General features: G+C 38.4%; 1 protein-coding gene across 1 annotated transcript; it reads left to right on the plus strand.

Annotated features, from left to right (window-relative positions):
* Window positions 1-10,785: 10,785 nt before the first annotated feature.
* Window positions 10,786-26,316, plus strand: rab1ba (zRAB1B, member RAS oncogene family a). The gene is made up of 6 exons (XM_022222416.2): window positions 10,786-11,098; window positions 16,654-16,726; window positions 16,877-16,972; window positions 19,046-19,141; window positions 19,281-19,412; window positions 21,467-26,316. The coding sequence occupies exons 1-6, from the start codon at window positions 11,085-11,087 to the stop codon at window positions 21,659-21,661; spliced, it is 606 nt and encodes a 201-aa protein (XP_022078108.1). The 5' UTR covers window positions 10,786-11,084; the 3' UTR covers window positions 21,662-26,316.
* Window positions 26,317-27,562: the final 1,246 nt, after the last annotated feature.

Raw genomic sequence — 27,562 nt, forward strand, 5'->3', positions numbered from 1 at the left:
GATCCTTACCTTGTAGAAGAAACATTCATCATCCACTTTAACAAACATACACTCTTCCACCAAACTGCTCCATCTACCATCCAACAACAGTCTCAACGCTGAAAAAAGTGTCTTTTTGTTCTCTTCAAATCACACAAACGTTCCCTGTGTGTCTCCTGATGAGATGAGGATGAAATAGTTGAGAAAAATCCAGAGAAGTGATAAAACTTGGAGCTACATCTGCAGTAAAGTAGATCCACTGAGGTCTGTGTTTTACTGAGGGCTGAATATTCTGAACCTCGTCATGGAAACAGTGAATTTGAACTGATTTAAATAAAAACAAAAATATGCTTCAACTGAAACACTGTGAAAAAGCATGTGACTATTAGAAAAACGTTTTTTACAATCAACGTGTAATTTAATACTTTAATCTGCAATAAAACAGGATCCATCTGTAAAATAACACTGTGACAAATGATTTTCCTATTTTGAAAAATCTTTGCATACATCCGTTTTCTCTCACATAACAGCAGAAAACAGCACAATAAAAGTATTTTTGCTGATTCAAACACAGTAAAGAAAGTGTAACTTTATGGTCAAATGCTGTCAAATAAAAAATTACTGTTCATGTTTGAAAACTGCAGATCTTTGGTGCAATGTTTTTTTATTACTCTGTCACCCTTCTTTCTTGTTTGTTACGGTTTAACATCAAAATGTAAATTAACACTTTTTTCTATGATTTTACCAATTATTAGCTGTATTTTCAAGAAACTGGTAAAAAAAACAACTGTAAAATTACAGTTCCAAAATAGTTTATCTTTCAATAACCAATAAAATCACAGAAAAAATATTCATTTACTTGTTAATGTTAATCTAAAACAAGATGAAAAAGAAGGACAAACCTGTAAATAATGTCCACATCAAAACCTGTATTTTAGAAATGCTGATTTGTTGTTTGACAGCATTTCAGCATAAAGTTTGACCATGTTGAAATCAACAAACATTTTTTTTGTTCTACTGATATTTTTGTTATTTGAAGGAAAAATTATTTACATAAAGGATTTCAAAATAGGAAAATCACTTCTTATACTGTTGTTTTGCAGATTGTCTCTGCTTTAGAAATTACAATAAATAAAATTACACATTAAAGTATAGAATTGCATGTTGACTGATAGAAACTGGCCCAAACTGCAAATAGTTTCCAAATCTAATCTCTATTGTTGCACAAATAGTCATACATTTTTTTTTACAAAGTTTGAGTGTAAAATTACACACAGTCACTTCAGCCAGTGATAGAGCTCTGTTAAACAAAGGAGTTATTCAGCAGCAGATCCTTACCTTGTAGAAGAAACATTCATCATCCACTTTCCACACGTTTAACAAACATACACTCTTCCACCAAACTGCTCCATCTATCATCCAACAACAGTCTCAACGCTGAAAAAAGTGTCTTTTTGTTCTCTTCAAATCACACAAACGTTCCCTGTGTGTCTCCTGATGAGATGAGGATGAAAAAGTTGAGAAAAATCCAGAGAAGTGATAAAAACTTGGAGCTACATCTGCAGTAATGTAGATCCACTGAGGTCTGTGTGTTACTGAGGGCTGAATATTCTGAACCTCGTCATGGAAACAGTGAATTTGAACTGATTTAAATAAAAACAAAAACAAATGCTTAAACTTAAGCACTGTGAAAAAGCATGTGACTATTAGAAAAACATACAGATTTTTGATGTGGACACTATTGACAGTTTTAACATGTTTTTTCTTTCTTTCTTTCTTTCTTTCTTTTTACAATCAACATGTAAATTAATACTTTAATCTGCAATAAAACAGGATCCATCTGTTAAGCTGCATGGGCCTGAATACGGCCCGCTGGGGCCCGCTGAAGTTTAACGGCAAAAGCATTTTTAGCTGCAAACGCGATGATAGAAACACTATACATCCATGGAAAGCTTAGATTCTCATGAACCCGCCGGTATAAACCACTTTCAGATGTGATTACCACAGCGGGTAATATAAACACATTTCTCCAACAAACAACAAAAATTTAAAGCGACACATAAAGGGCATAACTTACCTTTGGACGCTCTATTACTGGTCAATGATGAAAATAATCCACAAAAACCGGCCATAATCCAAGCGTAGTCATCCAGACGATATGTGCAAGACGACGCTGAAGTTAGCTTCCGATTCGGCACTTAAGGGAAAAGTTAAGGGGAAATGAAATGAACGTGCGGTGCGACAGTTTATCCACTGATTATCTGTTTTTTTCGACACTTCTTGATGTGTAAACATTTTAGACATTTGGGTAAGACATTAACTATGCCTGACAAGAGCTATTGTATTTGTAAAATTTGCATTTTATTTGTGAAAACGTTTAAGGGGCTATTTCACCGTTTTTGCTTTATAACCAGCCCTTATTAGACCAGGTCCAGATTGAAAACCACTGTACCTACACTCCTCAAATCTGTACTCGACTATTCTACAGAGCCTGAAAATTCATAAAAACATAGTCTCTGATTTGTGAAAACTTTATTCTATTTGTGAAAATGCAATAAAGGCACATTTTACTGTTTTTGTCTCATCCAGACCATATTAGACCAGGTCCAGCTCGAGAACCGCTACACATAGACTCTTCAAATCTGGACTGAATTATTCTACAGAGCCTGTAGATTCATAAAAACATAGTCTCTGATTTGTGAAAACTTTATTCTATTTGTGAAAATGCATTAAAGGCACATTTTACTGTTTTTGTCTCATCCAGACCACATTAGACCAGGTCCAGCTCGAGAACCGCTACACTTAGACTCTTCAAATCTGGACTGAATTATTCTACAGAGCCTGTAGATTCATAAAAATATAGTCTCTGATTTGTGAAAACTTTATTCTATTTGTGAAAATGCATTAAAGGCACATTTTACTGTTTTTGTCTCATCCAGACCACATTAGACCAGGTCCAGCTCGAGAACCGCTACACTTAGACTCTTCAAATCTGGACTAAATTATTCTACAGAGCCTGTAGATTCATAAAAACATAGTCTCTGATTTGTGAAAACTTTATTCTATTTGTGAAAATGCAATAAATGCACATTTTACTGTTTTTTCAACATATAGACCACATTAGACCAGGTCCAGGTCGAAAACCGCTACACTTAGACTCTTCAAATCTGGACTGAATTATTCTACAGAGTCTGTAGATTCATTAAAACATAGTCTCTGATTTGTGAAAACTTTATTCTATTTGTGAAAATGCAATAAAGGCACATTTCACTGTTTTTTCAGCATATAGACCACATTAGACCAGTGCCAACATTTCCCATATGGGGCTATTCCAACATATTTTTCGAGAAAGATTTTCAAAAGCTGACAGCTCAGTCACGATCCGGTCCTGTCCTCCTGACTCTGTCCATTAATCTGGAAGGCCATGTCTCTGACCTCTTCTTAATTTCTTCATTTTGAAGCCTAAGTAATGAAAGAAACATGTATTTATAATGGTTATTTGGAGTAGAAAATGCTTAGATCCAAACATTTTTTGCAGTTAAGAGTTCTTACTTAATCCCGCAAAGATTCTTCTCTTTACTTAGGTTGTAATTCTTTTAAATGCAACCTGTTTGATATTTAGTGCTGTGCTAACAGTTTACATGAAATGGCTGGTGCTTATTTTCTTGATTATTATTATTTACTTACGGCAAATGCTCGGACTTCACTGTGAAAGCCGGTGCTGGAATAAGCTAACTTCCTTTTTCAAAATAAGTTAGCATGGCGTTATATTATGGAGCCCCTAAAGGGACATGCAAAAAGTAAAATTAAAAAAACGTTTCATGTGCTCACCTGAAACTTTCAGGTGCGCACTTGAAATGTTTTAGGTGAGCACCTGAAAGTTTTTTTTTTAATTTTATTTTTGCATGTGCCTTTAGGGGCTCCGTATTACATACAGGGAGAGAGAGCTTTATATTTAAAAGCCAAGCTCGAAATAGGTCTACTAATTATTGTTTTGTTGTTTTGTTATTTTGTTATACTTATTCTTATTATTATCATTATTATTGTTGTTGGTTTTGTTGTTAATAATTTTGTTGACATTTTTTTTGAAAGTCCATGTACCATGTCCATGTATGTTGAAGATTGTCAGTGTTTATTAATGATAGAAATAGGGTGTCATAGGTTCATTATACCATTGTTGACATATATTGTGAGTGTTTTGTGAATGATTGGTCAGATCATCACAAAGACAAAACTTGACATAAAAAGAGTTAACACTCCCAAAAGTTAGAAGGACAAAATTTGCATCCAAAACCAAGGTACCTGTAATCACATATCAAAGGAAGAAGAATGAGAAAACGTAAAAAATGCATTCTTATATCATTGTTACATTATCTGTAGAGGCCAATGTTCTGACTAATTGTATAAATAAGTTGCGCAACCCCATCCCAGATGACAAATAGCATTGAAAAGTGCCTTTATTGCATTTTCACAAATAGAATAAAATTTTCACAAATCAGAGACTATGTTTTTATGAATCTACAGGCTCTGTAGAATAATTCAGTCCAGATTTGAAGATTCTAAGTGTAGCGGTTCTCGAGCTGGGCCTGGTCTAATGTGGTCTGGATGAGAAAAAAACAGTAAAATGTGCCTTTAATGCATTTTCACAAATAGAATAAAGTTTTCACAAATCAGAGACTATGTTTTTATGAATCTACAGACTCTGTAGAATAATTTAGTCCAGATTTGAAGAGTCTAAGTGTAGCGGTTCTCGACCTGGACCTGGTCTAATGTGGTCTGGATGAGACAAAAACAGTAAAATGTGCCTTTAATGCATTTTCACAAATAGAATAAAGTTTTCACAAATCAGAGACTATGTTTTTATGAATCGACAGACTCTGTAGAATAATTCAGTCCAGATTTGAAGATTCTAAGTGTAGCGGTTCTCGAGCTGGGCCTGGTCTAATGTGGTCTGGATGAGAAAAAAACAGTAAAATGTGCCTTTAATGCATTTTCACAAATAGAATAAAGTTTTCACAAATCAGAGACTATGTTTTTATGAATCTACAGACTCTGTAGAATAATTTAGTCCAGATTTGAAGAGTCTAAGTGTAGCGGTTCTCGACCTGGACCTGGTCTAATGTGGTCTGGATGAGAAAAAAACAGTAAAATGTGCATTTATCGCATTTTCACAAATAGAATAAAGTTTTCACAAATCAGAGACTATGTTTTTATGAATCTACAGACTCTGTAGAATAATTTAGTCCATATTTGAAGAGTCTAAGTGTAGCGGTTCTCGACCTGGACCTGGTCTAATGTGGTCTGGATGAGAAAAAAACAGTAAAATGTGCATTTATCGCATTTTCACAAATAGAATAAAGTTTTCACAAATCAGAGACTATGTTTTTATGAATCTACAGACTCTGTAGAATAATTTAGTCCATATTTGAAGAGTTTAAGTGTAGCGGTTCTCGACCTGGACCTGGTCTAATGTGGTCTGGATGAGAAAAAAACAGTAAAATGTGCCTTTATTGCATTTTCACAAATAGAATAAAGTTTTCACAAATCAGAGACTATGTTTTTATGAATTTTCAGGCTCTGTAGAATAGTCGAGTACAGATTTGAGGAGTGTAGGTACAGTGGTTTTCAATCTGGACCTGGTCTAATAAGGGCTGGTTATAAAGCAAAAACGGTGAAATATCCCCTTAAACGTTTTCACAAATAAAATGCAAATTTTACAAATACAATAGCTCTTGTCAGGCATAGTTAATGTCTTACCCGAATGTCTAAAATGTTTACACATCAAGAAGTGTCGAAAAAAACAGATAATCAGTGGATAAACTGTCGCACCGCACGTTCATTTCATTTCCCCTTAACTTTTCCCTTAAGTGCCGAATCGGAAGCTGCCAAATCGGAAGCTAACTTCAGCGTCGTACTAGCAAATATAATATTTTGTCCAAAACATGTCTTGAAATAAGTAAATAATCCACAAATAGCTCGGCTCTGAGCGCGTCCACGCGGCGGATGGTGGCGCTGTGCGTTCCATAATTCACTGTTTGAGTGTAAAATTACACACAGTCACTTCAGCCAGTGATACAGCTCTGTTAAACAAAGGAGTTATTCAGCAGCAGATCCTTACCTTGCAGAAGAAACATTCATCATCCACTTTAACAAACATACACTCTTCCACCAAACTGCTCCATCTACCATCCAACAACAGTCTCAACGCTGAAAAAAGTGTCTTTTTGTTCTCTTCAAATCACACAAACGTTTCCTCTGTGTCTCCTGATGAGATGAGGATGAAAAAATTGAGAAAAATCCAGAGAAGTGAGAAAAACTTGGAGCTACATCTGCACCAAAGTAGATCCACTGAGGTCTGTGTGTTACTGAGGCCTGAACGTTCTGAACCTCATCATGGAGACAGTGAATTTGAACTGATTTAAATAAAAACAAAAAAATGCTTAAACTTAAACACTATGAAAAAGCATGTGACTATTAGAAAAACATACAGATTTTTGATGTGGACACTACTGACAGTTTTAACATGTTTTTTCTTTCTTTTTTTCTTTCTTTCTTTTTACAATAAACATGTAATTTAATACTTTAATCTGCAATAAAACAGGATCCATCTGTTAAGCTGCATGGGCCTGAATACGGGCCCGCTGAAGTTTAACGGCAAATGCATTTTTAGCTGCAAACGTGATGATAGAAACACTATACATCCATGGAAAGCTTAGATTCTCATGAATCCGCCGGTATAAACCACTTTCAGATGTGATTACCACAGCGGGTAATATAAACACATTTCTCCAACAAACAACAAAAATATAAAGGGCATAACTCACCTTTGGACGCTCTATTACTGGTCAACAATGAAAATAATCCACAAAAACCGGCCATAATCCAAGAGTAGTCATCCAGACAATACTAGCAAGTATAATATTTTGTCCAAAACATGTCTTGAAATAAGTAAATAATCCACAAATAGCTCGGATCCGTGCGCGTCCACGCAGCGCATTGTGGCGCTGCGCGTTCTATAATTCACTATATTTATGCCCATATTTTTATTCACCGTGCAGAGATCCATGTGGTCTTGGACTGAAAATGGCGACTGAAGCCTCTGCTTTCGATTCCAACCGCATTTCAACCAATCAAGTGACTCATCGCTGCCTCCGATGCCTAACCAGCCAACCGTTGCTGAGACTGATGGATCTGGACTTCCCTCATCTCATCAGTAAATTCTGAGCAAATCACGTCGGAGGAAACGTTTGACTGACAGGGCATGTAGCCAATGAGCTTGCTGAATAGCCAAGCGCCTCTTTTATAGGCCTGTGTGATTTTTCACACCTCCTGCTGCGCGCAGCAGCTGCAGTTTTTCTCTGTGTCCCTCTGTGCCTCTGATACTGATCAAGATCCACACTGAAGCGTATCTGAAGTGATTTTTTGAGTTCTTTATGAGTTTTTGGAGTGAAAATAATGTGAAAACGGGCTGATAAACGAACATATACCATTTTTGCCCAGGGTGTACAGAGGGTGTCCAAAGTTGACAGCGCCGGGGCATAGCAGTACAAATGCATGTGTGAAACACTCATTTCTTGTAGTATTGCTCTGAAATTTTGACCTGAACTATGTAAGACCCCAGGTTGTTGCCTTTTTGTGTTTTCAAGCTCTCACAGAGCTGCCACACTTACTTTCAGGTGTTTTATTAGGGAAAAAAATTTAGGTGAGAATAAAATTCATCCTAATTCAGTGTGTTCCAACATTTTGCTCTGTGCCAGTAGCACCTAGAGTAATTCTGACTGCACTGGGTGAAAATTCAGGTTGTCAGCTTTCAAAGGACACCTCAACCATGCCTGTACTCCAAACAGTTCAAGAACAGCATTCAATTTACTTTCTGTACATCTTCAGTAGAAATTTCAGGCGAAAATTGACCGAAGCTTATAACACCGTGAGAAATGATTTTCCTATTTTGAAAAATCTTTGCATACATCCGTTTTCTCTCACATAACAGCAGAAAACAGCACAATAAAAGTATTTTTGCTGATTCAAACACAGTAAAGAAAGTATAACTTTATGGTGAAATGCTGTCAAACAACAAATTACTGTTTATATTTGAAAAATGCAGACCTTTGGTGGGAATTTTTTTTATTATTCTGTCACCCTTCTTTCTTGTTTGTTACGGTTTAACATCAAAATATAAATTAACACTTTTTTCTATGATTTTACCAATTATTAGCTGTATTTTCAAGAAACTGGTAAAAAAAAAAAAACCTGTAAAATAACAGTTACAAAATAGTTTATCTTTCAATAACCAATTAAATCACAGAAAAAACATTCATTTACTTGTTAATGTTAATCTAAAACAAGATGGCAAAGAAGGACAAACCTGTAAATAATGTCCACATCAAAACATGTATTTTAGAAATGGTAATGTGTTGTTTGACAGCATTTCAGCATAAAGTTTGACCATGTTGAAATCAACAAACATATTTTTTATTCTACTGATATTTTTGTTATTTGAAAGAAAAATTATGTACATAAAGGATTTCAAAATAGGAAAATCACTTCTTATACTGTTATTTTGCAGATTGTCCCTGCTTTAGAAATTACATTAAATGAAATTACACATTAAAGTATAGAATTGCATGTTGACTGATAGAAACTGGCCCAAACTGCAAATAGTTTCCAAATCTAAACTCTATTGTTGTACAAATAGTCATACATTTTTCTTTTACAAAGTTTGAGTGTAAAATTACACACAGTCACTTCAGCCAGTGATAGAGCTCTGTTAAACAAAGGAGTTATTCAGCAGCAGATCCTTACCTTGTAGAAGAAACATTCATCATCCACTTTCTACACATTTAACAAACATACACTCTTCCACCAAACTGCTCCATCTACCATCCAACAACAGTCTCATTCCTGAAAAAAGTGTCTTTTCGTTCTCTTCAAATAACACAAATGTTCCCTGTGTGTCTCCTGATGAAATGAGGATGAAAAAGTTGAGAAAAATGCAGAGAAGTGATAAAAACTTGGAGCTACATCTGCAGTAAAGTAGATCCACTGAGGTCTGTGTTTTACTGAGGGCTGAATATTCTGAACCTCGTCATGGAAACAGTGAATTTGAACTGATTTAAATAAAAACAAAAAATGCTTAAACTTAAACACCGTGAAAAAGCATGTGACTATTAGAAAAGTATACAGATTTTGATGTGGACACTATTGACAGTTTTAACATGTTTTTATTTTTACAATCAACATGTAAATTAATACTTTAATACTTTAATTCTTTGGTATATAGTTGGAACAATGCAGTAATAGAAGATACTCAAACAATAACAATCATCTCTGCTGATTGACTGTGTTCCACTTTGACAGCCTGCAGTGTGTGCCAGCATCACTGTTGGCAATATTGACACTTTACTCAGTTTTGTCCACAAAAGAGTTCCCACAATCTATAGTCCAATCTTTATGACATTACTCAGCTTTGATTTTTTCGTTTATTTTGTTATCCAGATAATTAGTGTCATTGTTTCTCTCTCTGGTGTCCATGATGTGCAGGTGAAGAAGAAATGTCCGTGACACTGACTTTCTTTAAAAGTATTTTATTAAAAGAAAGAGCAGCATCAGTACAGACAGAACCTGCCTGGAAGGAGCCGGCCAATTGAATCCTCCTTGCTGGACAATGACCCGCAATCAGGTTCCATAGGTTTTCAACATATAGGAGGGGTTAAAACAAATGGTTCTTTATTGCCTACCATATGGGGAAAGCAGAGAGCATCCCCAAACAACTCCCCCTTGTCTACAACAGCTGAAGAATCCCCAAATCAGTGCTTTAGACAGAAGAACCCTCATAAAAACACCTCCAGCAGGGCTCTGTAAAGAGGAGAACACTTTCCCATGGCATGGGTTGAATATAATGCAGGTTCCATCTGTGGTCAGAAACACCAGAGCAGACACTACATATAACAAGCAACTCATATCAAATACTAGAACAAACAAAACAGATTCTATACTACTAACTTATTAAGTAATACATGTAACAGATCAGATACCACATTAGCTTTCAAAGCACTTTGTCAGTAAACAACAGAGCCGGTACTTTGGTTTTTAAGTTTCATCCAAGCGATTCAATCAGTGCATAAGAATTATATGTTGGTTTGTTTTTGGATTTATGTGTCCAGATGTCTGATGTTCTAGATCACTGAGAGCCTTAAGAAACGGTTTCTGAATGTGACTGATAATACTGAAGCAGAATAGGATGAGCTTCACTGAAAGAAACAAAGCTACTTTCCTGAGCAATACATAGACAAGCTCTCAGCTCTGTCTGTAAAATGATAACTGTTACTGTTAGTCATATGTCTGTGTTCACATCTAAAGTGAATGTGAAAGCAATCTGTAAGGTTAGTGATGCACTGAAGTCAGCTATTTTTGTATTAATCATATTTGAATCGAACTTCCTGCATTGTAAATTGTGACATTTCTTGTGTCGGCAGGGATTTCAATGCTGATTGTGCGTTACCTAGGGGATGTTCAGTTTGAGTGTCCAGAAACTGTTTTCCATCAACATCATCATGTCAGAAAACTCAGATCTGTTTATTTCTTGTAATATTTTATTAAGTTGTAGGTTAAAAGAGACATTTGCTACAGTAAAAGTATTTCTCCAAAGGCTTGTTTCACGAGTAAGCATGATGTGGTTTACATAAAGAAATATAATGCTTCATATATAGCATGCAGCCGTTTTGTTGCTGACTTTTCATAATAAACTACAAATCCCAGCACTGCTCCGGTTTTATTTATTTATTTATTTTGGTAGTGACACGTCACTTTACGTCACTTCCGCACCTGCGCAGCCATCTTGAACCTTTAGCAAGCAACGGACACAGAAAGGCAGGAAAAGGGAGTAAAATATACCAACCCAAGCGAAGGAAACTGTGATATGTCCGCTAGAATTAAGGATATATGAATCTGTAAAGATCAAATAGAGCAGAGCTACCTAGATACAGCAACGGAGAGGGGTAACAACCATCTAAGTGCCTCGGATACCCGGACCTACAAGTCATCTTTTTTGCCGGACGAGGAAGGAAGACTCGATTTTCCGACAGAAAAACATCCAGAGTGAAATCATGAATCCCGAATAGTGAGTTTTATAGAAAACATACTCCGCTACTAGGCGGCATTTGTTGTGTTTCGCCAGAAAGTAAATGATATGTACTGTTTTATTGTGTAAGGCTATGTAAATAATGCTAGGCTAATTGTTCCGTCGTTATATTTAGTTGCAAACATCAGCTAGCTGGCTCTCGTGAACAGGGCGCGGACAGCTTCTTTAATGTGTCAGTCTCGCGAACGTGTTTTCTCAAAACGTCAGCTGATAGGTTGGTCGTGCCTCACCGTGTCGGCTGTGGCACGCGACCTTTCACAGGACGAATAAATGGGCCGTCCAGTGTGAGTTAAAACCAAAGTGAAAACCTCCAGAGGAAATGCTGCCATTGTTCACTTCAGAAACTAGCACTTACAAAAGGCTTATTCTCTTAGTAATACCACATTAAGTAGGGAAGTAACAGATGTGGGATGGTCGCCTCGACAAATAGCCCAGTGTGGTGTTTTTTCATTTGGACACAGCGTTTTCTGTATAGGCACAGATGCATACTATACAAAGGGTTCATAGCGTTCGTTTTATTTATGACACGGCAGTAGATATGTGTAACTATTGGGTTGGCCATGAGGCATTAACGTTCAGATCATGAATGCTGCCCTACCTGCTTTGTAATTATACTAATAGAAGCTAAAATTGGCTCCATTGTGAGACGGGCTAACGTTAGATGATACGGTAGGTAGCAGGTGTTTGACCCTGCAGTCTTGAAATGAGAGGACACCCTCTTGTTACTGAATCCCTCACCCGGTGTTGAAACAGACGCAGTGGTTATCCAGGAGCCCACTACTAAAGCTTGCTTAGCAGCCTCCTAAAGACTACTGAAGTTTGCTAAGTAATCTCCTAAAGACTACTAAAGCTTACTTTCATAGGAATGGAACCCTGTCGAACTTGCTTAGCTAACACCTCCACACCCTCAGCAGACTGTTTATTCCTCTGTGCCTATCCTGGTAGGACTAGTATTGCTGTGAATGTATGTGCTGACTTATTATCCACCTTCAAAGATTTCACATCTTTTTTGTGCTACCTTAGGTACCCATTAAAAAGGATGCAAATTTTGACTTTATTAATGATTGACAAACATTATTTTTGCAGTATAGAGGTGTTGTAAGCTTTTTATAGGACCACTTTTTGATGTGCCAGTGTGCTAGTACTGTTTCTTTTATCTTCCTTCAGCATGACACATGCTTTGCACTACCATTCAAAAGTGTGGGGCCACTTAGAAATATCCTTATTTTTTGAAAGAAAAGCAGTTTTTTTCAGTGAAGATAACATTCAATGAATCAGAAATCCAGTCTAGACATTCTTAATGTGGTAAATGACTATTCTAGCTGGAAACGGCTGATTTTTGATGGAGTATCTCCATAGGGGTACAGAGGAACAGTTCCAGCAACCATCACTCCTGTGTTCTGATGCTACATTGTGTTAGCTAATGGTGTTGAAAGGCTAACTGATGATTAGAAAACCCTTGTGGAATTATGTTAGCACATGAATAAAAGTGTGAATTTTCATGGAAAACTTGAAATTGCCTGGGTGACTCCAAACGTTTGAACGTTAGTGTGTATTTTTAATTTACTCTCATGTCAGTCAGGGAATCCCATGAGTCATTTGACAGTTAATCTCGTGAAAAAAGGCTTGATGTGGATAACAGTCGATTTATTTATAGCTTATTAACATCTAAAGCTACAGATCTTTGTTGAGAAACCCCATTATTATTGAAGACTTGATGTTCAACTGATTTATGATTTCATCAATTTAAACGCATTTCTAAAGACACTAAGTCGCAGCTTATATCTCTGTATTATACCTGGCTAAGTGTCCTGTAGTAACAGATTCATTTTATTTTTAATTTTCTTTTTCTATCAAGAAAAAAACAAAATATATACAGAAACTTTATTGCAGCATATCTTTCACAGATAATAAGTGTAAAGCACATTAAATGAAAACAGTCCAAAAAACCCAAACTCTCAGCCACACATCTATCTGATCTAATCCTGCAGAATGTTGCCAACAGGACAACCATGTTGACTTAGATGTAAGTTGCAGGACGGCTCTTGCTGCTTTGCTGAAACTTCCATCCCACTCCGCACTTGAAGTAAAAACATTTAGAGGCTAGAGCATTTCAAAAATTACTCGCTTTACTTGCTTAACTTTCTTGTAGTAAATAGTCTGGGGGAGCTGGTTCATTTGTATCATGCAATCTGAGCTCCTAATATTCCCACACAGGGAGTCCTGTATCCCTACCAACTGTCTTAGTTCAGTTGCCTGCCTGTCCCTCCTATTTCCTGTATCATAACTGACCTCTGGTGGTGCTTGCTGTGCATTATAATAAGTCACGTTAGTAAAGCACCTCCGTATCAGTTATTAGAAAAAAAAGGAGCAATATTTAAGATCATTGATTGTGGATTATTGAATACCATATACCCCAGTAAAAGAATAACTTAAATATCTTTTACTGCTCAGTCTGAATATGAACAGTTTTTAGGTCAGCCAAAATTCTTGTACTTTAGTATTTAATGTAGAGACCAAATCTGTCTGTACTCAGTAAGTACTGAGGTTCAATTAGTACTTTTCCTATGAAGGATAACAGTGCATTTTACATCAGTATTTAATTTTTAGTATCACAGGACATGTGTAAATATCAGAGTAGCAAACACTGCTTGCAGAACACTGGTCCCATTCATAATGTTGTTTAGACATTTTTTAATCAGATTGGTCTTGATTCAGAAATTGAATTTTAGACTGTTGTGTTTTGATCAAGTTAATCTTTTTGTTTTTAGACAACATTACGAATAACACTTTCTATCCTTGAAATTGTGCTATCAGGAAAAGTAAAGTTTTTGTATCAAAATCCAAGCATAGGGTTTATTTATTTAGTAAGTTATTGCTGTTACCTGGCAGGCTCAGTTTAGCTACCTGTTTTCAAGTTTCTGCAATTGCACTGAAACAGTACAAGGCTGTGCACTGATGATGTTCTCTGGGTTGTTTGTTGTAGTGAATAAAAGCTGACTAGAGGTCTTGGTAAGCCACAGCATAAGTCCACGCCAACATAAGTTGTAGAAATGTGACCGAGGCTGATTGCTACATTGCAGTTGCATTTAGTGTTTGTGAGATATTGTCAGTTGATTGAATGTCAGGCTGTGGTACACAGCAACTCTCAGTTTCCTATGACACAAGAATAGCAGTGGCATTGAGCAATTCTCTACAGCTGTCTGTGCTGTGTGTCAAATTCATGTGATGTTTCCTTCTTAGTGACTGAAGGTGGAAGAACCTTGGAGTAGGGTTAAATTAGGTTAAATATTTGAGGCCTCTGGCTTTTTCATTAAAGTCTAAGACTGTAAAAATATGTTTAAAATCTTCTTAGCAAAGTAAAAATGTTAAGTTTTGGTTTCATTATCCAATTTTGTGAAGATGAGCTTCCAACTCATGTTACTCTATGTCAAATAAATTTTCTTTGAGTTTCACACACTGCAGATTTATTAGCTGAGGTATAATAATCAGTACTTAAAACATTTTCTTTCATTATTATGAATGCACACTGCATTGTATTTGGACAGAGGCCTACACACACACCTTCCTGGTGTTCTAAATTCTTACCTAATCTGGACCCGAAACATTTGTAAGTGCAGTGAGAAGCTGTTTTAGGCAATTGTTGAAACTTAGAAGAAATGTATACTCTCTATTAGAAAATATTTCCACTCCTCTTTATACACATTTTGTTGTGTTGCAGTTTTATAATAAAATTATATAAATGAATCATTTTCCATCTGCAGTTTACACTCAATACTAGGGATCGACCTATTATTGACCTGATCAATTACTGATGTCGATGTTTGGCATTTTTTTGATTACTGGTATTGTTATTTCTATCAACCGAAAATCACTGATGCTTTTGGCTCTCTGCAGTCACTATGTGGTCTCAAGCAATGCCCTGCCCACAGTACTAGCCGTTTAGTGACATCACAATTAACACCAAGTCACTGAAAGCTATTGTTTCCACAGAGGGACAGATGTGTACATTACATTTGCTGCCCTACAAATTAGTGGGAGTTGTGTTTGAAAGGTTAGGTAGCACATGTTGCTGAAGTTATAATGATCACATTTTACACAAGCATGCCAGATCCCTCCCATTACACAGAAAACGGCACAATAATTTACTAATTGGTATCACTGCAGGTGAAACTTATTTTGCAGATGGTGCTAGGCTGCGGCTATTACTAAGAGGCTTGCTTTACCTCATAATCTGTAAATAATGTGCATGACCTGTACCATATTTTTAAAGTAAGATTAACTTTTACAATCTGCTCTAACTGACTGATGCATCTTTTTAGGGGGCACAACCTGCAAAATGTAACAAAAAAATGTAACAAAAAGCACAGCCGTTGCCACAAATCAGGACATTAGGTACTTCACAGTGGCTAACGACAAGTGGCTAACCAGCCAAAGATTATCTGAAAACAGTAAGAAAAAATGCTTTACGATTGGACTTTGTGGGCAACAAATGGGATTAAACAGTGAGAGATTAACAAAACAGAGAACAGTAGATGTACCTGCAGTTGGTCTTGCAGTAGTCTTCCAGCTCTCTTACAGGAGAGATTATTAGTGTAATGTGACACTCTAACCTCATCTCTCCTATTTCTATTGTATATATTTAGCAACAATCTTGCTTATTTATAAAATCATGAATGGAAGGTTCCGTGTGCTACCATATGCTAATAATATATGCAACATTAGCCCTGAAAAAAACATACAAGTCTATTAAACAGAAATGGCAAATTGACACAAGCATTCTGATCTTTTAAACAGGACTTATTTAAAGCACGTTTGGGAGCACTTACAGCTTTGAATCTTTTTGAATATGATGCAACAATCTCTGCAACGTCTGGAGATTTTCTGTCAGTCTTCTTTGTAGATCGTCTCATCCTCTGTCAGGTTGGAGAGAATAATGTTAAGGATAAAGGGGAGATAATGATATCTCTGTAGTTTGCTTTGTTCAGTCTACCTGTCCCTGTCACTGAAATGCTCCAACAGCATGATGCTGTAGCAGTATTGGTGAGAGTAGGAATGCTGTTAAAATCTAAAAATACACATCCTGAGTGCCAAGAAAATTTGGTTGATCTTGGAGACCCATTTGTGATAGAGCTGTGGAATGGCTGGTGAAGAGAAAAGGGTTTGTGGAGAGTGCGGTTATGTCAATTGCAGATGACGTGATTTTTTTCAAGTCACTGTTGAACCACTGTTAGAAAAGGGGTTTTAAAATTCAGAAAATGCACGTTTCCAATGTCAATGAATTATCGTGTTAAATAATTGCAATCTCTGTGTAGTCATGATCTGTTTTTAACAACTGACATTTTCAGTCAAAGCCAACAGGTGGCAACATATTGTTGTTTTTGTTATTTAAAAAATTGAATTAGTTGAAAATAAGAAATGTGCTCATGCTTTGCCAGGGTGTAAAATATTCTTTATGTTTCTGTGCCTACACTTCTGAAACATTACTGGTGCTGGTACTGAGAATGTTCAACATACTTGTTTTTTTCTTTCAGTGACTATCTGTTCAAGCTCCTTCTCATTGGAGACTCTGGAGTAGGAAAGTCCTGTCTTCTGTTGCGCTTTGCAGTAAGTAGTTCTGTCTCTGAAATGTTGTTTTTTTATTACTGTTACCTCTAAATGTCTCTGTTCCACCTGCAGTCTTTGGTCTTTGCTCATTCTGCCATCGGTCTGTTTCTTTCCTGTTCTCCCTTCCTTTATCTGCCCCCTCTTCTGCAGGATGACACCTACACTGAGAGCTACATTAGCACCATCGGAGTGGATTTTAAGATCCGCACCATTGAGCTGGATGGCAAGACCATCAAACTTCAGATTGTAAGTCCAAACATAAACACAAAGCACTCTCTGTCACTCTCACCTTCTCACCTGTACTAGGGCGTAGATCCCGTCATTGTTATCCAAACACATGAAAGCCTTTGTGCATGTGTGTGTCTACATTTTGAATTCAAACAAAGCTGTAATTAGAGCCTGTTTTGTTTGAGGAAACGTCAAAGATGTCCAGCTTGTTAAGCAGAGGATACGCGTACACGCAAAACGAAGCCATGCTTCACAGTGTACTTCTGGCTTTGTGTTAAGTGACTGAAGTCAGAGGACAGCTGTAGAAGAACGGTTGCTTATTTTCTTTAGTATGGACTCCATGGTCCTGCTGGGGCTTGGCACGAGCCACTCAGTGGTCAAAATACCACCCAGCATGCTGAATTACATGTGTTTTGATCTACAAAAGTTCAATAATCTCTATAATTAATGTTTTCCCTGGATTAGGCCTTATTTCTGTGAAACCTGTTAGCTGAGAAATCTTTTGATTGATAGTCTCTGAGGCTCTTAAGCCCGCCCTGAATGCCTCCCCTACCCTCATACTACACAGGGCCTGGATGGATGTCTTGTTGTGATGCAACATCATATGCGATTGACCAATCAACTTACTCCAACCCCTAAAAGTGCTTGGCATTTGGATTCAGTGTCACTTACTCAGGGGTGTTCAAATTTAGTTCCAGGAACTCGCCTACAAAGAGGAGCATAGAAGAGATTAGATTTCAAAGAAAAATAAGATACATTTGTATTGCTTATTTTGTCGAAGTCTTTATGTTGGCAATATAATGGTTGAGAACATCACGAGAATTATTGTTATCCATCACCATTTTCATTTTACATTAATTGTTCTAGTCTAACCAAAAGCCCCAAAATCCCCCAATTTTCAATGTATAATCATGAGGAAAAGCAATAAATTCACATGCATGCAAAGAAATATTTGTGTGATCAACCAAATCAATCACTGAAATTATTATCACTACTGGTAAGTATTTCCAACAAATGTAATAGAAATGTCAATGAAATCCTGCCCCCGGCATACGGCCTGGATCATCCCCACTACTTCTGACTTGTAGCCTTCAGAGTTGGGAAGGTTTCATCAGGCAGCATACGATGGATTGTATTTTACATGGTGTCATAAAGGTGTTGAATGTAGCCTGTCTTAATAGTATGTAAATTTCAAACTTAGCATTTTTCATGACCTGCTTGATCCAAATACTGATGGTCCCGATTATTAACTAATATGCTCACTATATTTAATTATTTGTGCAATATTAATTTAAGTAGAACTCCTGGTGATTCCTGAAAGTGAAGGCAGCCAGCTGTAGAAAAAACATCTCATTGTGTTAGGATACTGAAATGGTGCATTAGGTGGTGTTACACAGTGGCACTTTTTAACCCCATAAACAGTCTGAAGAAGTTCAGACAACAGAGACACAAACCAACAGTTGCATAATTTGATTTTCTTCTACCGTCAAGTTACTGACTAAAGTAAGTTTTACAGTCAAAGTCAGCTTTATTGTCAATTCTTCAATATGTACATGACATACCAAGAATTGAAATTACATTACTCTCTCATTGTGCAACAGCAGACATTAAACACTTAAAAGGTTCTGTGATAAAGAAATAGTATAAATTTAGTAATGTAATGTGCAAAATAAGATACAAAAAGGCAAAAACTACGTAAATTAAGAACTAGAGAGCAAAAAACAGGTAAACTAAGAACAAGGAAGCAAAACTAGAACCAAGCAAAGATCACATCAAATGATGACATCAAGGTTATGATCATGTTATTGTCCCTCATAGGAGAAAATAGTCTTGTATTTTCTTCGGCATGGAAGAGGGCTGCCACTTAACAGTCAAAGTGACGATCAAAGCTGCTAAAATAAAGTGAATGTTTTACACTTCTCAATCTATAATTTTTCTTCTCATATGTAGGAGAATGCTCACAACAAACATCTTTGCCATGAGGGTTGATGCTTCATTTATTTTGAATATTAATTCTCTGTGATGACATAGCTCTTAGATTTCTAATGCCTCATCCCCTTTGCTCTCTTTCTGTCACCGTGCGTCTTTCAGTGGGATACTGCAGGTCAGGAGAGGTTTCGTACGATCACCTCCAGTTACTACCGTGGAGCCCATGGCATCATAGTTGTATATGATGTGACAGATCAGGTGAGTCACATCTGGACCATATTCTTACAACCAGAATTGGCAGTGTTTTATTTTAGTTTATCACAATAAACTCTGTACTGCATAGTGACTAGTATCTAATGACTTCGCTAATGTTAATATTGTCTTTCTCGTTGCGCAGGAGTCCTACAACAACGTCAAACAGTGGCTTCAGGAAATTGACCGTTATGCCAGTGAAAATGTCAACAAACTTCTGGTGGGCAACAAGTGTGACCTGACTACTAAGAAAGTCGTGGACTACACAACAGCCAAGGTATAGCTGCTTTCTGTTCATCAAGTTTACACGTGTTGACGTTATGGATCCACACTGTCACTGACCAGGGCTCCAGACTAACTTTTTTTTCCTAGGAGCGCAGTGGCCCCTAACTTAACATTTTAGGAGCGCAAGCAGAAAATTTAGGGGCGCACACCAAAATCGACTTGCAAAGTAAATATTCTAATTTATATATTCTCATTTTCACTGCATTACTGATAAATACTTGCACAATAAATGCAGAAACTATGTTTTCAATTCACATTTTATAGTGCAGCAGTTGACACAACATAACAAGAAAAGCACTCAGAGATCGCAGTACTCCTCCAAGGCTGCTCAGTTGATGTATAATTTCCGACAGATGAAAACTTTAATAAAAATGACCTTGTGCTGAGTACAGGCATGTGTTATGCATGTGCACGTTATGTATTTATACTGAATCACGTGTAAATTACTCTTATAAAGGTCTGCTGATCAATTCATCACTTTTTGAAGCCTTTGTTTTGCTAGTGTTAAAAAACCGTTCTCTCCAGGCTTTTATTTTGAAGGCGTATTTTTAATGCTACGGGCGTTTTTTTGTAACCATTCTAGCGGCACAGGAAGTGTTTCTCTAAGAAGAGGTTTCTTGAAATGATGAAGACGCTGCCGAAAAGTCCGAAAATTAATGTACAGACGAAAGAAAACGGTTCCACGCTTTTGCTGTGTAGCAAAGGATGTGTCCAAACTTAGAAGCAGCTAGAATGGAGACAAGAAAGGAGTGAAGGATAGAAAGGTGAATTTGTGTTCAAAATAAATCTGAACGTAAATATAGGCTTTGTGAAACATCAGGAGCTTCACCGTCATTCGCCCCCTGCTCTCACACACATTGGCCCACCTTCTTCTTCTTTGGTGTTCGACTCCTGTCTTCATCTTTTGGAGTTCATGTTGGTTGGCAAACAGCTCATTTGCGCATGACTGTCTACTGGGCTGAAGTGTGGAGCAGACGTTTGTCAGTGACAAAAAAATATTCAATAATAATTTAAAAAGAAATTGGCAAATTTACTGGTCGCACATGCGCGAGTAGATGAAAAATTTACTCGCACTCACTCAAGTTTTGGTCGCAAAATGCGACCATTTAGTCGCAGTCTGGAGCCCTGCTGACTGATGATTTTTCTCATTATAAAAAGTTAATGACATGTAAAGGAAAGGATGACGCCTTTTAAGGTGCTGGAGACGTCTAACATGACTGCTGAAAGTACTGAGTTCTTGGTGGTAATTTAACTCTGATGGATTATCAGCAAATTAGACGAAACAAAAATTTTTTAGTGAAAACTGTTTTTTTGTCGGGAGAGAATGTTTATCTTGCAGATTGGTTTGCATGACATAATTCACTTGCACTGATAAAGATGACTTCTTTGGAGTTAATAGAGGACATGTTGCATTTCCATGTGCAGATGAGCTTTAGAAAATTCCGGGTGAATTAGGCACTTAAGGGCTGCTTGTCTTACCAATGCATTAAATATTTAAGGGAATCATTTTGGTGAATTATTTGGTAAATAATAAAAATGGAGCAAAGATAAGTGCTTTAGAAACAACTAGTAAATGTAAGTTAATTAACTAACAACAGGATAAAACCAATGCGTTTCTCCATTTTGGTGAGGTTATAGGTGTGTGGAGCGCATACTGACTTTTCTAATATACACTGAAAACACACACATTTATATTTGATATCTGCAGTGTAGATACTCAGCTTACAATGATATAAACCAGAAAAAAGTAAGTAGAGAAAAGGCAACCACAGAATGTTTGGTGTTTTCTTTGCTAATTCTTTCATCATTAGTCAAAGGAGTTCAATTCAATTCAATTTTATTTATATAGCGCTAGTTCGAATTCAGATTGTCTCAAGATGCTTTACAGAACCGATACGCCTGAACCTCCAGAGTTGTCACTTCAATGTTGAACTGCATCTTCTGGAAGAGTTCTGACTGCACATGTGTACACAGACTACATGTGAGTCTGATGTCTGCCCTGCCGCCTGACTTTAACAGAGGTGAAACTCTCTTCTTTCCTGGCAGGAGTTTGCTGACTCTTTGGCCATCCCCTTCCTGGAGACGAGTGCCAAGAACGCCACCAACGTAGAGCAGGCTTTCATGACCATGGCGGCTGAGATCAAGAAGCGTATGGGTCCCGGGGCTACAGCCGGTGGCGACAAGCCCAACTTAAAAATCGAGAGCACCCCCGTCAGGCAGTCTGGAGGGGGTTGCTGTTAAAGGAGCCCTCATTCCGTTGCCCCAGCCATCACCTACACCATTTCCACTGAAATTTCCCTTACTCTCCTCTCTGTGCTCTCTTACTTCACCTCTGCCAGTCCCACACCTCACCATTCCTCCATAACACCATGTAACCCACGCACACCTCCCTGACTACCCCTCTGTCAGCCTGCCTGGACATACAGGACGGCGGGGCAAACGGAAAAGTAATCTGCAAGAGCGTTAAGGTCTGATTGAAACTTAGGGACGGCCTGTATCCCCTCCGAACAAAGAAAGTGAAGAAGGCAACCAGTATGTGGGGGTGGGGGGTTGGGTGGTCGCAGAAACAGACACCGAGACAGGTTTTACTTTCTTCCAAAGGGACAGAAAGAAAATGGATGCAGGGGAAAATTGGCATTGATTCAGAGTGAAATGGAAGCGGTGGAAAATTATGTTTAGATACAAGTGAGCTTATCTACACACACACACACACACACACACACACACACACACACACACACACACACACACACACACACACACACACACACACACACACATGCGATAGTGGGGTGGTACAGGTTAAAGAGATTTAAGCCTTTTGGCCCAACACATTTCTCCTCAGGCTGTGTCTGTCTTTGTCGGTCTCATCTCGCGTCCCCCAACCTCATCCCACCCTAGCCTAAATTTTTGCTACCTGGAATTATTTACCTGCACAGTCACACCACTGTATATTTTCTGTACACAGTAGTAAAAAAAGGAAATGTCCCTGAATAGCAGCAGCCTGCTAACAGTGACTCATCATTGCTGTTTCCTGATGAGGGTCCAGGGAAAGCCCTATCAGGGAGCTTCCTCAACCTGCGCTCCACTTTCTTCCAGTGTGTTCAGACAGACAGTGAAGTCAATGTTTTTAACTCGCATTCGAGCAGTGTGTGTTCTTTCACCTCAGGCGAGCCAGAGTACCATTGGGCTAGCTAGGGAGTGTTTGAACGTCTGCAGTTTTTCCTCCAGTCTCTGCTTGTTCCTTCTGTTTCTGTGTGTTCATGAAGGGGTTACACTTTTCCTCAGATTTTTAACTCAATCAGTTTCTTCACCTCAGTACTCAAATTGCTGTCTAGCTGAACTTAATAGTCCATTTTCAGTTACATTTAATGCAGTCACATTGTTTCCTATCTGTCTGAACACACCTTTAATTTGTCATTCTCCTTCAAACGAACTCATGGTGTGCTCAGTTGTAACCATGTAAAGTGACACAAGGAATTGTGTGAAGAATGGCAAAAAGGAGAGCTTACTTTCATGTCTCTTCATGCTGGCCATTTGTTCAAAGTAAGTCTCGTTGTCAGATTAAAGTTTTAAAATTACCTCCAGGGTTAGAAAGGAGGTTTTACTCTTAGAGTTGCATTTAGTTGGGAAAAATACCGGGGCCTGTAGTACATCAGAAAATGATAGAGAAATATTCATTTGCATTGAAACAAGATAGTAGCATAGTGGTTATTTGTGGGGATAGTTGTCAAGCTGCTAGTGTGCAGTTACAGTTAGCAAGCCTGCCGCTTTGGTCGGCAATAGTAAGTTAAGACACTTTACTCAGTGTACCATTGACTCCTGTGTGGAAGCCATGCCTGCTGTGTGGAGCTGGATGTATGAGAGTGGAATACACAACACAGGTAGTGTGATAGCCTTCTCTTTTCTGGATGGTTTGACTTGCAGATGGTCAGGGAAGCAAACCTGTTTGTTAACCTAGCAGACAACTGAGCCCATTCCACATGTAGAAATCAGAGCTGGGATGGAAGTGACAGTTTTGAGGCTTGTTGTTTATGGCGTTAGTCTTCTTAAGCTATGATTTCATGGAAGAAAAGAATGACAAAATGCTGTACCATTGAGCAGAGTGAAATCCTGGAATGACACTAAATGTTACAGTCAGTTGGGCAGACAGCACAGATGATGAGGCACGGCAACGCTGGGGTAGGGTGGGGGTTGGGGGCTGGGGGGTGGGCGAGCACTTGGTTTGAGTTATTTTGACAACCAGAAACAATTGGCAATATGCTGCATTAATCTTACAGTTTGTGTTTTGTCATTGTTGTGATGTCATAGGTTGTTCTGATGGGGACTATTTACACAATGAACTCCGCCTCTCATGTTCAGCACATGACAGAATAGGTTGTAGGATGGTGTTTTGTTCTTGCTTGCTTGCAGATGAAGCTGGGGTAGAGATGTGGTGTGATTGCGTCTATTGTCTTAGAGGGTGGAGTCTTACAAAAGCTGCTGTTCCTTTCCTGAGGTCAACTAATCTGTCAGAGTCTCATTTGGACTCTTGGGTCATTTCTGTTTTGTTTTTTTTTTTAATGTCAGTGAGCATCCCTGGTTCCTCATCAGATTCCTTAGTGCTCCAGTTTGTGTCTCCTATGTAATCGTCCTCCTTATGCTTGAGTCTGATTATTATTAAGGCCTTGGTGACTTCAGTAGAACAAGTTCATATGAAGTATTGTTCAAACATGCTGATGTTGAGAAATGTTTACAGCTGTTGTGAAGCGACATACTCAGAGGTCGCACACTGAATTGTATGGATGAGGATAACTGCGCGCATTCTGGAACAGCTTTTTTAGCTGCAGAAGGCAGAAATCAATGAAAAAAGTAAAAAAAAATAGATCAAAGAATTGAAAAAATTACAACTCTTATCCTGTAGCTCTTCCTTCTCCTCTCTGTTCTATGCTCCTCTCACCAAACAAGCATGCACTTCAGATGCACAAAGACAGCCAAGAGAAAAGCCAACATTTATTTATGGCTTCACTTCTTAACCTAGGTCACCTCAAGATCCACATAACGGCTTTCCCCCAACAGCTAGGGCTTTTCGGACACCAAGAATAGCCCTTGAACAGAAAAAGTAGAAGGCTTCAGTCACCTCATGCCTGTTGTGCAGAGCCCACCAGTGATAAAGGCCATTAAATGCATTTGAAACCTCTGTGAAAGGATACTCAATGAGCTGGCAACATACTTCTTGGGTTAGATAGGGTTGCTCAGGAGAAACACAAATTTGATCACTCAGCTTTCAGTGAAATTTTTAGATGGTTCAGTTTTCTGCCTGAACTTGGAAGCACTGCGGTTATATACTCAGCACGGATCAGTGAAAAAGAACAAACGGGAGCGAGCCGTATCTGAGCAGATTTGAGAGTGTTGCACCTGCAGTTGTTGATCGTAGCTGCCTACAGTTAGCATAGCAACGGTGGAGTCACAGTGTACGAGTTGTTTTACGCGCTTGAAGCTCTGAGCGCCTCACTGCTTTTAATACCTCTGTTTTAGCTCTCAGCGGTATTTCTAGGGAAACTGGAAGGAATGTGAAAAACAGAGCATCCCCCTGGCCTGTTCGAGGGGCCTCTACATGGCAGCGAAACTCTGCTTCATTACATTTAACCTGATCAATCTGAGCCACCAATTTTTACCCTGTTTGACAAGAGAACTGGAAGATATGCTGACGTTTTTGTAGAAAGCTGCTCTCACATGACCGAAAAGAATACTGTACTGTGCTAGCGTTTGTCGTTCTTATGGCTCTTTATTGGTTTCTAACTGTGCACATCCGCAGTGGTCAGTTTCATCATGTGCGTTGTGTTTGGGGGCGTCAGGAGATTCAGGGACTGACTGGTCTTGGTTTGCCGACCGGGTATGAACTCCCAGCTCTTCCTTCAAGCCAGCCATGCCACTTCAACTTGATGAATTCCTCAAGATCCCCACTGACCAGTCCCTGCTCTCACACGAGGGAAGCCAACCTGGACTTCACTCGCGCTCTTAGTTCTGTACAAGACGAAACCTGGCAGCATTTCAGGCAGAACAAGGCCTCAGGCTGAGGCATCACAAAGAGCACGAGTCCACTTCCATTTGCGAAACCGCTTCAGCCCTGTGGAGCAGAAGTGAAATGCTACAGTTTTCAGTGCAGGACTGGAATCTGACACTGAGGGAGAGGGAGGGCAGCAGCAGCAGCAGCAGCAGCAAGCGTACGTATTTGTCTGTAGAACGGGTCGGGGTTGCATGTAACATTCCGGAGCTTTTTGGACACGTGTTGGTATCCCGGCATCACGCCACTCTCACTTTAGTAGATGCAGAAGAAGCAGTTATTTGAAATTTAACACTTAACACACACTCTCTCTCCCTCTTTCTCTCCCTCTCTCACACACATACACACACATATAGTGGATGTTTTGCGCTTTCATGGCGGTTTCCTTTTTTAAAATCTTTTTCTTTCAACAAGTCTTGATATGATACTGATTTTAATGTATTCATTGAATACTATACTGTGTTGTCTAGTCCATGAAAGTATGAGGGGACACTGGGCAGGGTGGGCCTTCTGATGAGGGAAGGGTTAAACACGTATAGGGTTTGGCTTCTGCTTATGAATGTGATTCTGATGAAACAATGCTTGACTTTTCTTCTTTAGCTCCTATTTTGTTTTGGGTTTTTTTTTGCATTAAAGGTGGTGTTTTCCTTGTCATTTGCACACTGTTCAGTGGCTTAACAAAGGCACTCACTAAGTGGTGTTTGTTAATAAAAAGCACCGGGCCTGTCACCTTCTGTCTTTTATTTTCTGTTTGGCTTGTTCACTTTGGTGCTGTCTCCCTGCTGAGTTTGATCATGTTTTTTTTTCTGTACATATTATAAATATATATATAATAAAATGATGAAAACAATCAATGTCAACATAAGAGTTGATTTGTTGTTTTTACTCAACAGTGTCTGTAAAGATAAGGTGATTTTGGTCTGTATACTGTGCCCATTAGTCAACAAATTTGTGCAAGCTGTAAAATTCCTCATCTCACTAAGTCCATAAAAGCCTGTGCTTATCCGTCCATGGACTGTCGAGTGCATTAGTATTCCGCATGCTCAGAATACATAAAGACGACCTACTGTACATTTATGCATGTATAATGGAATCCTTCAAGTGGACTGTAAAAACTGCGTAACAGCAACACAGACTGGACATAAAAGATGGATGTAGCCTCTTGATCTGAAGCAATGCTGTAAATCCTCCAATTCTCTTCAACTACCAGAAAGGCGCAAAGTTTAATTCTATAGAAGTCAAAGAGAAAATGGCACTACTTGTTCTTTGATCTGTTACTTCAGTGTTTAAGGTCTCAATTCCTACTTTCAAGACTTGGAAGAGTAAAATAATCTGGAGTAAAACAAGATGATAAAATGATGTATTTCACCTTATGTTTGACAGGTTGCCACCATATCACACCGACTATTTCCTCATGTTCTCCAGCCAGATCCACTGCACTCCAAGACTTAAAAGTCCACAAACCAATGGTTGACACTGCGGCATTTTTCTTTCATAAACAGACTAAAGTTGTCATACAAGGTCCACAGTCAGCCTAAATATAGAAAAATGTGCCAATACTCAGCTCAAACTGATGCAAAGTCATATACCCAAAACCCAACTGAATCTGACGACCATTACAGGGTTGAAGCACATCCGAGCGTGCTGACAGTGAATCGACGGCATGGAATTTAGCAGGGAACATGTGGTTAAGCAACTTTAAGTCAGATATTTAAAGAAAACAAAAATTCATTCATTGGATTGGTGGTTAGGACCGTCGCCTTGCAGTTAGAGGATTTCTGCATGGAGTTCACATGTTCTTCCTTCTCCTCTCTCTGGCTTCCTCCCACAGTCCAAAAATATGCTGAGGTTAATTGGTGATTCTAAACTGTCCATATGTGAATGTGAGTGCGATTGATTGTCTCTATATGTAGCCCTGTGATGGACTGGTGACGTGTCCAGGATGTCCCCTCCTTTCACCCTAAGTCAGCTGGAATAGACTCCAGCCCCCCAGCAACCCTAATGTGGATTAAGTGGTGTATAGATAAAGGATGGATGGATAGATTAGTTCAAATGGAGATTTTTGTAGATAGGCAAATGTCTAAGAATTCCCCAGA

The sequence above is a fragment of the Acanthochromis polyacanthus genome, chromosome 23, assembly GCF_021347895.1.
Source record: "Acanthochromis polyacanthus isolate Apoly-LR-REF ecotype Palm Island chromosome 23, KAUST_Apoly_ChrSc, whole genome shotgun sequence".
Taxonomy (NCBI): Eukaryota; Metazoa; Chordata; class Actinopteri; family Pomacentridae; genus Acanthochromis; species Acanthochromis polyacanthus.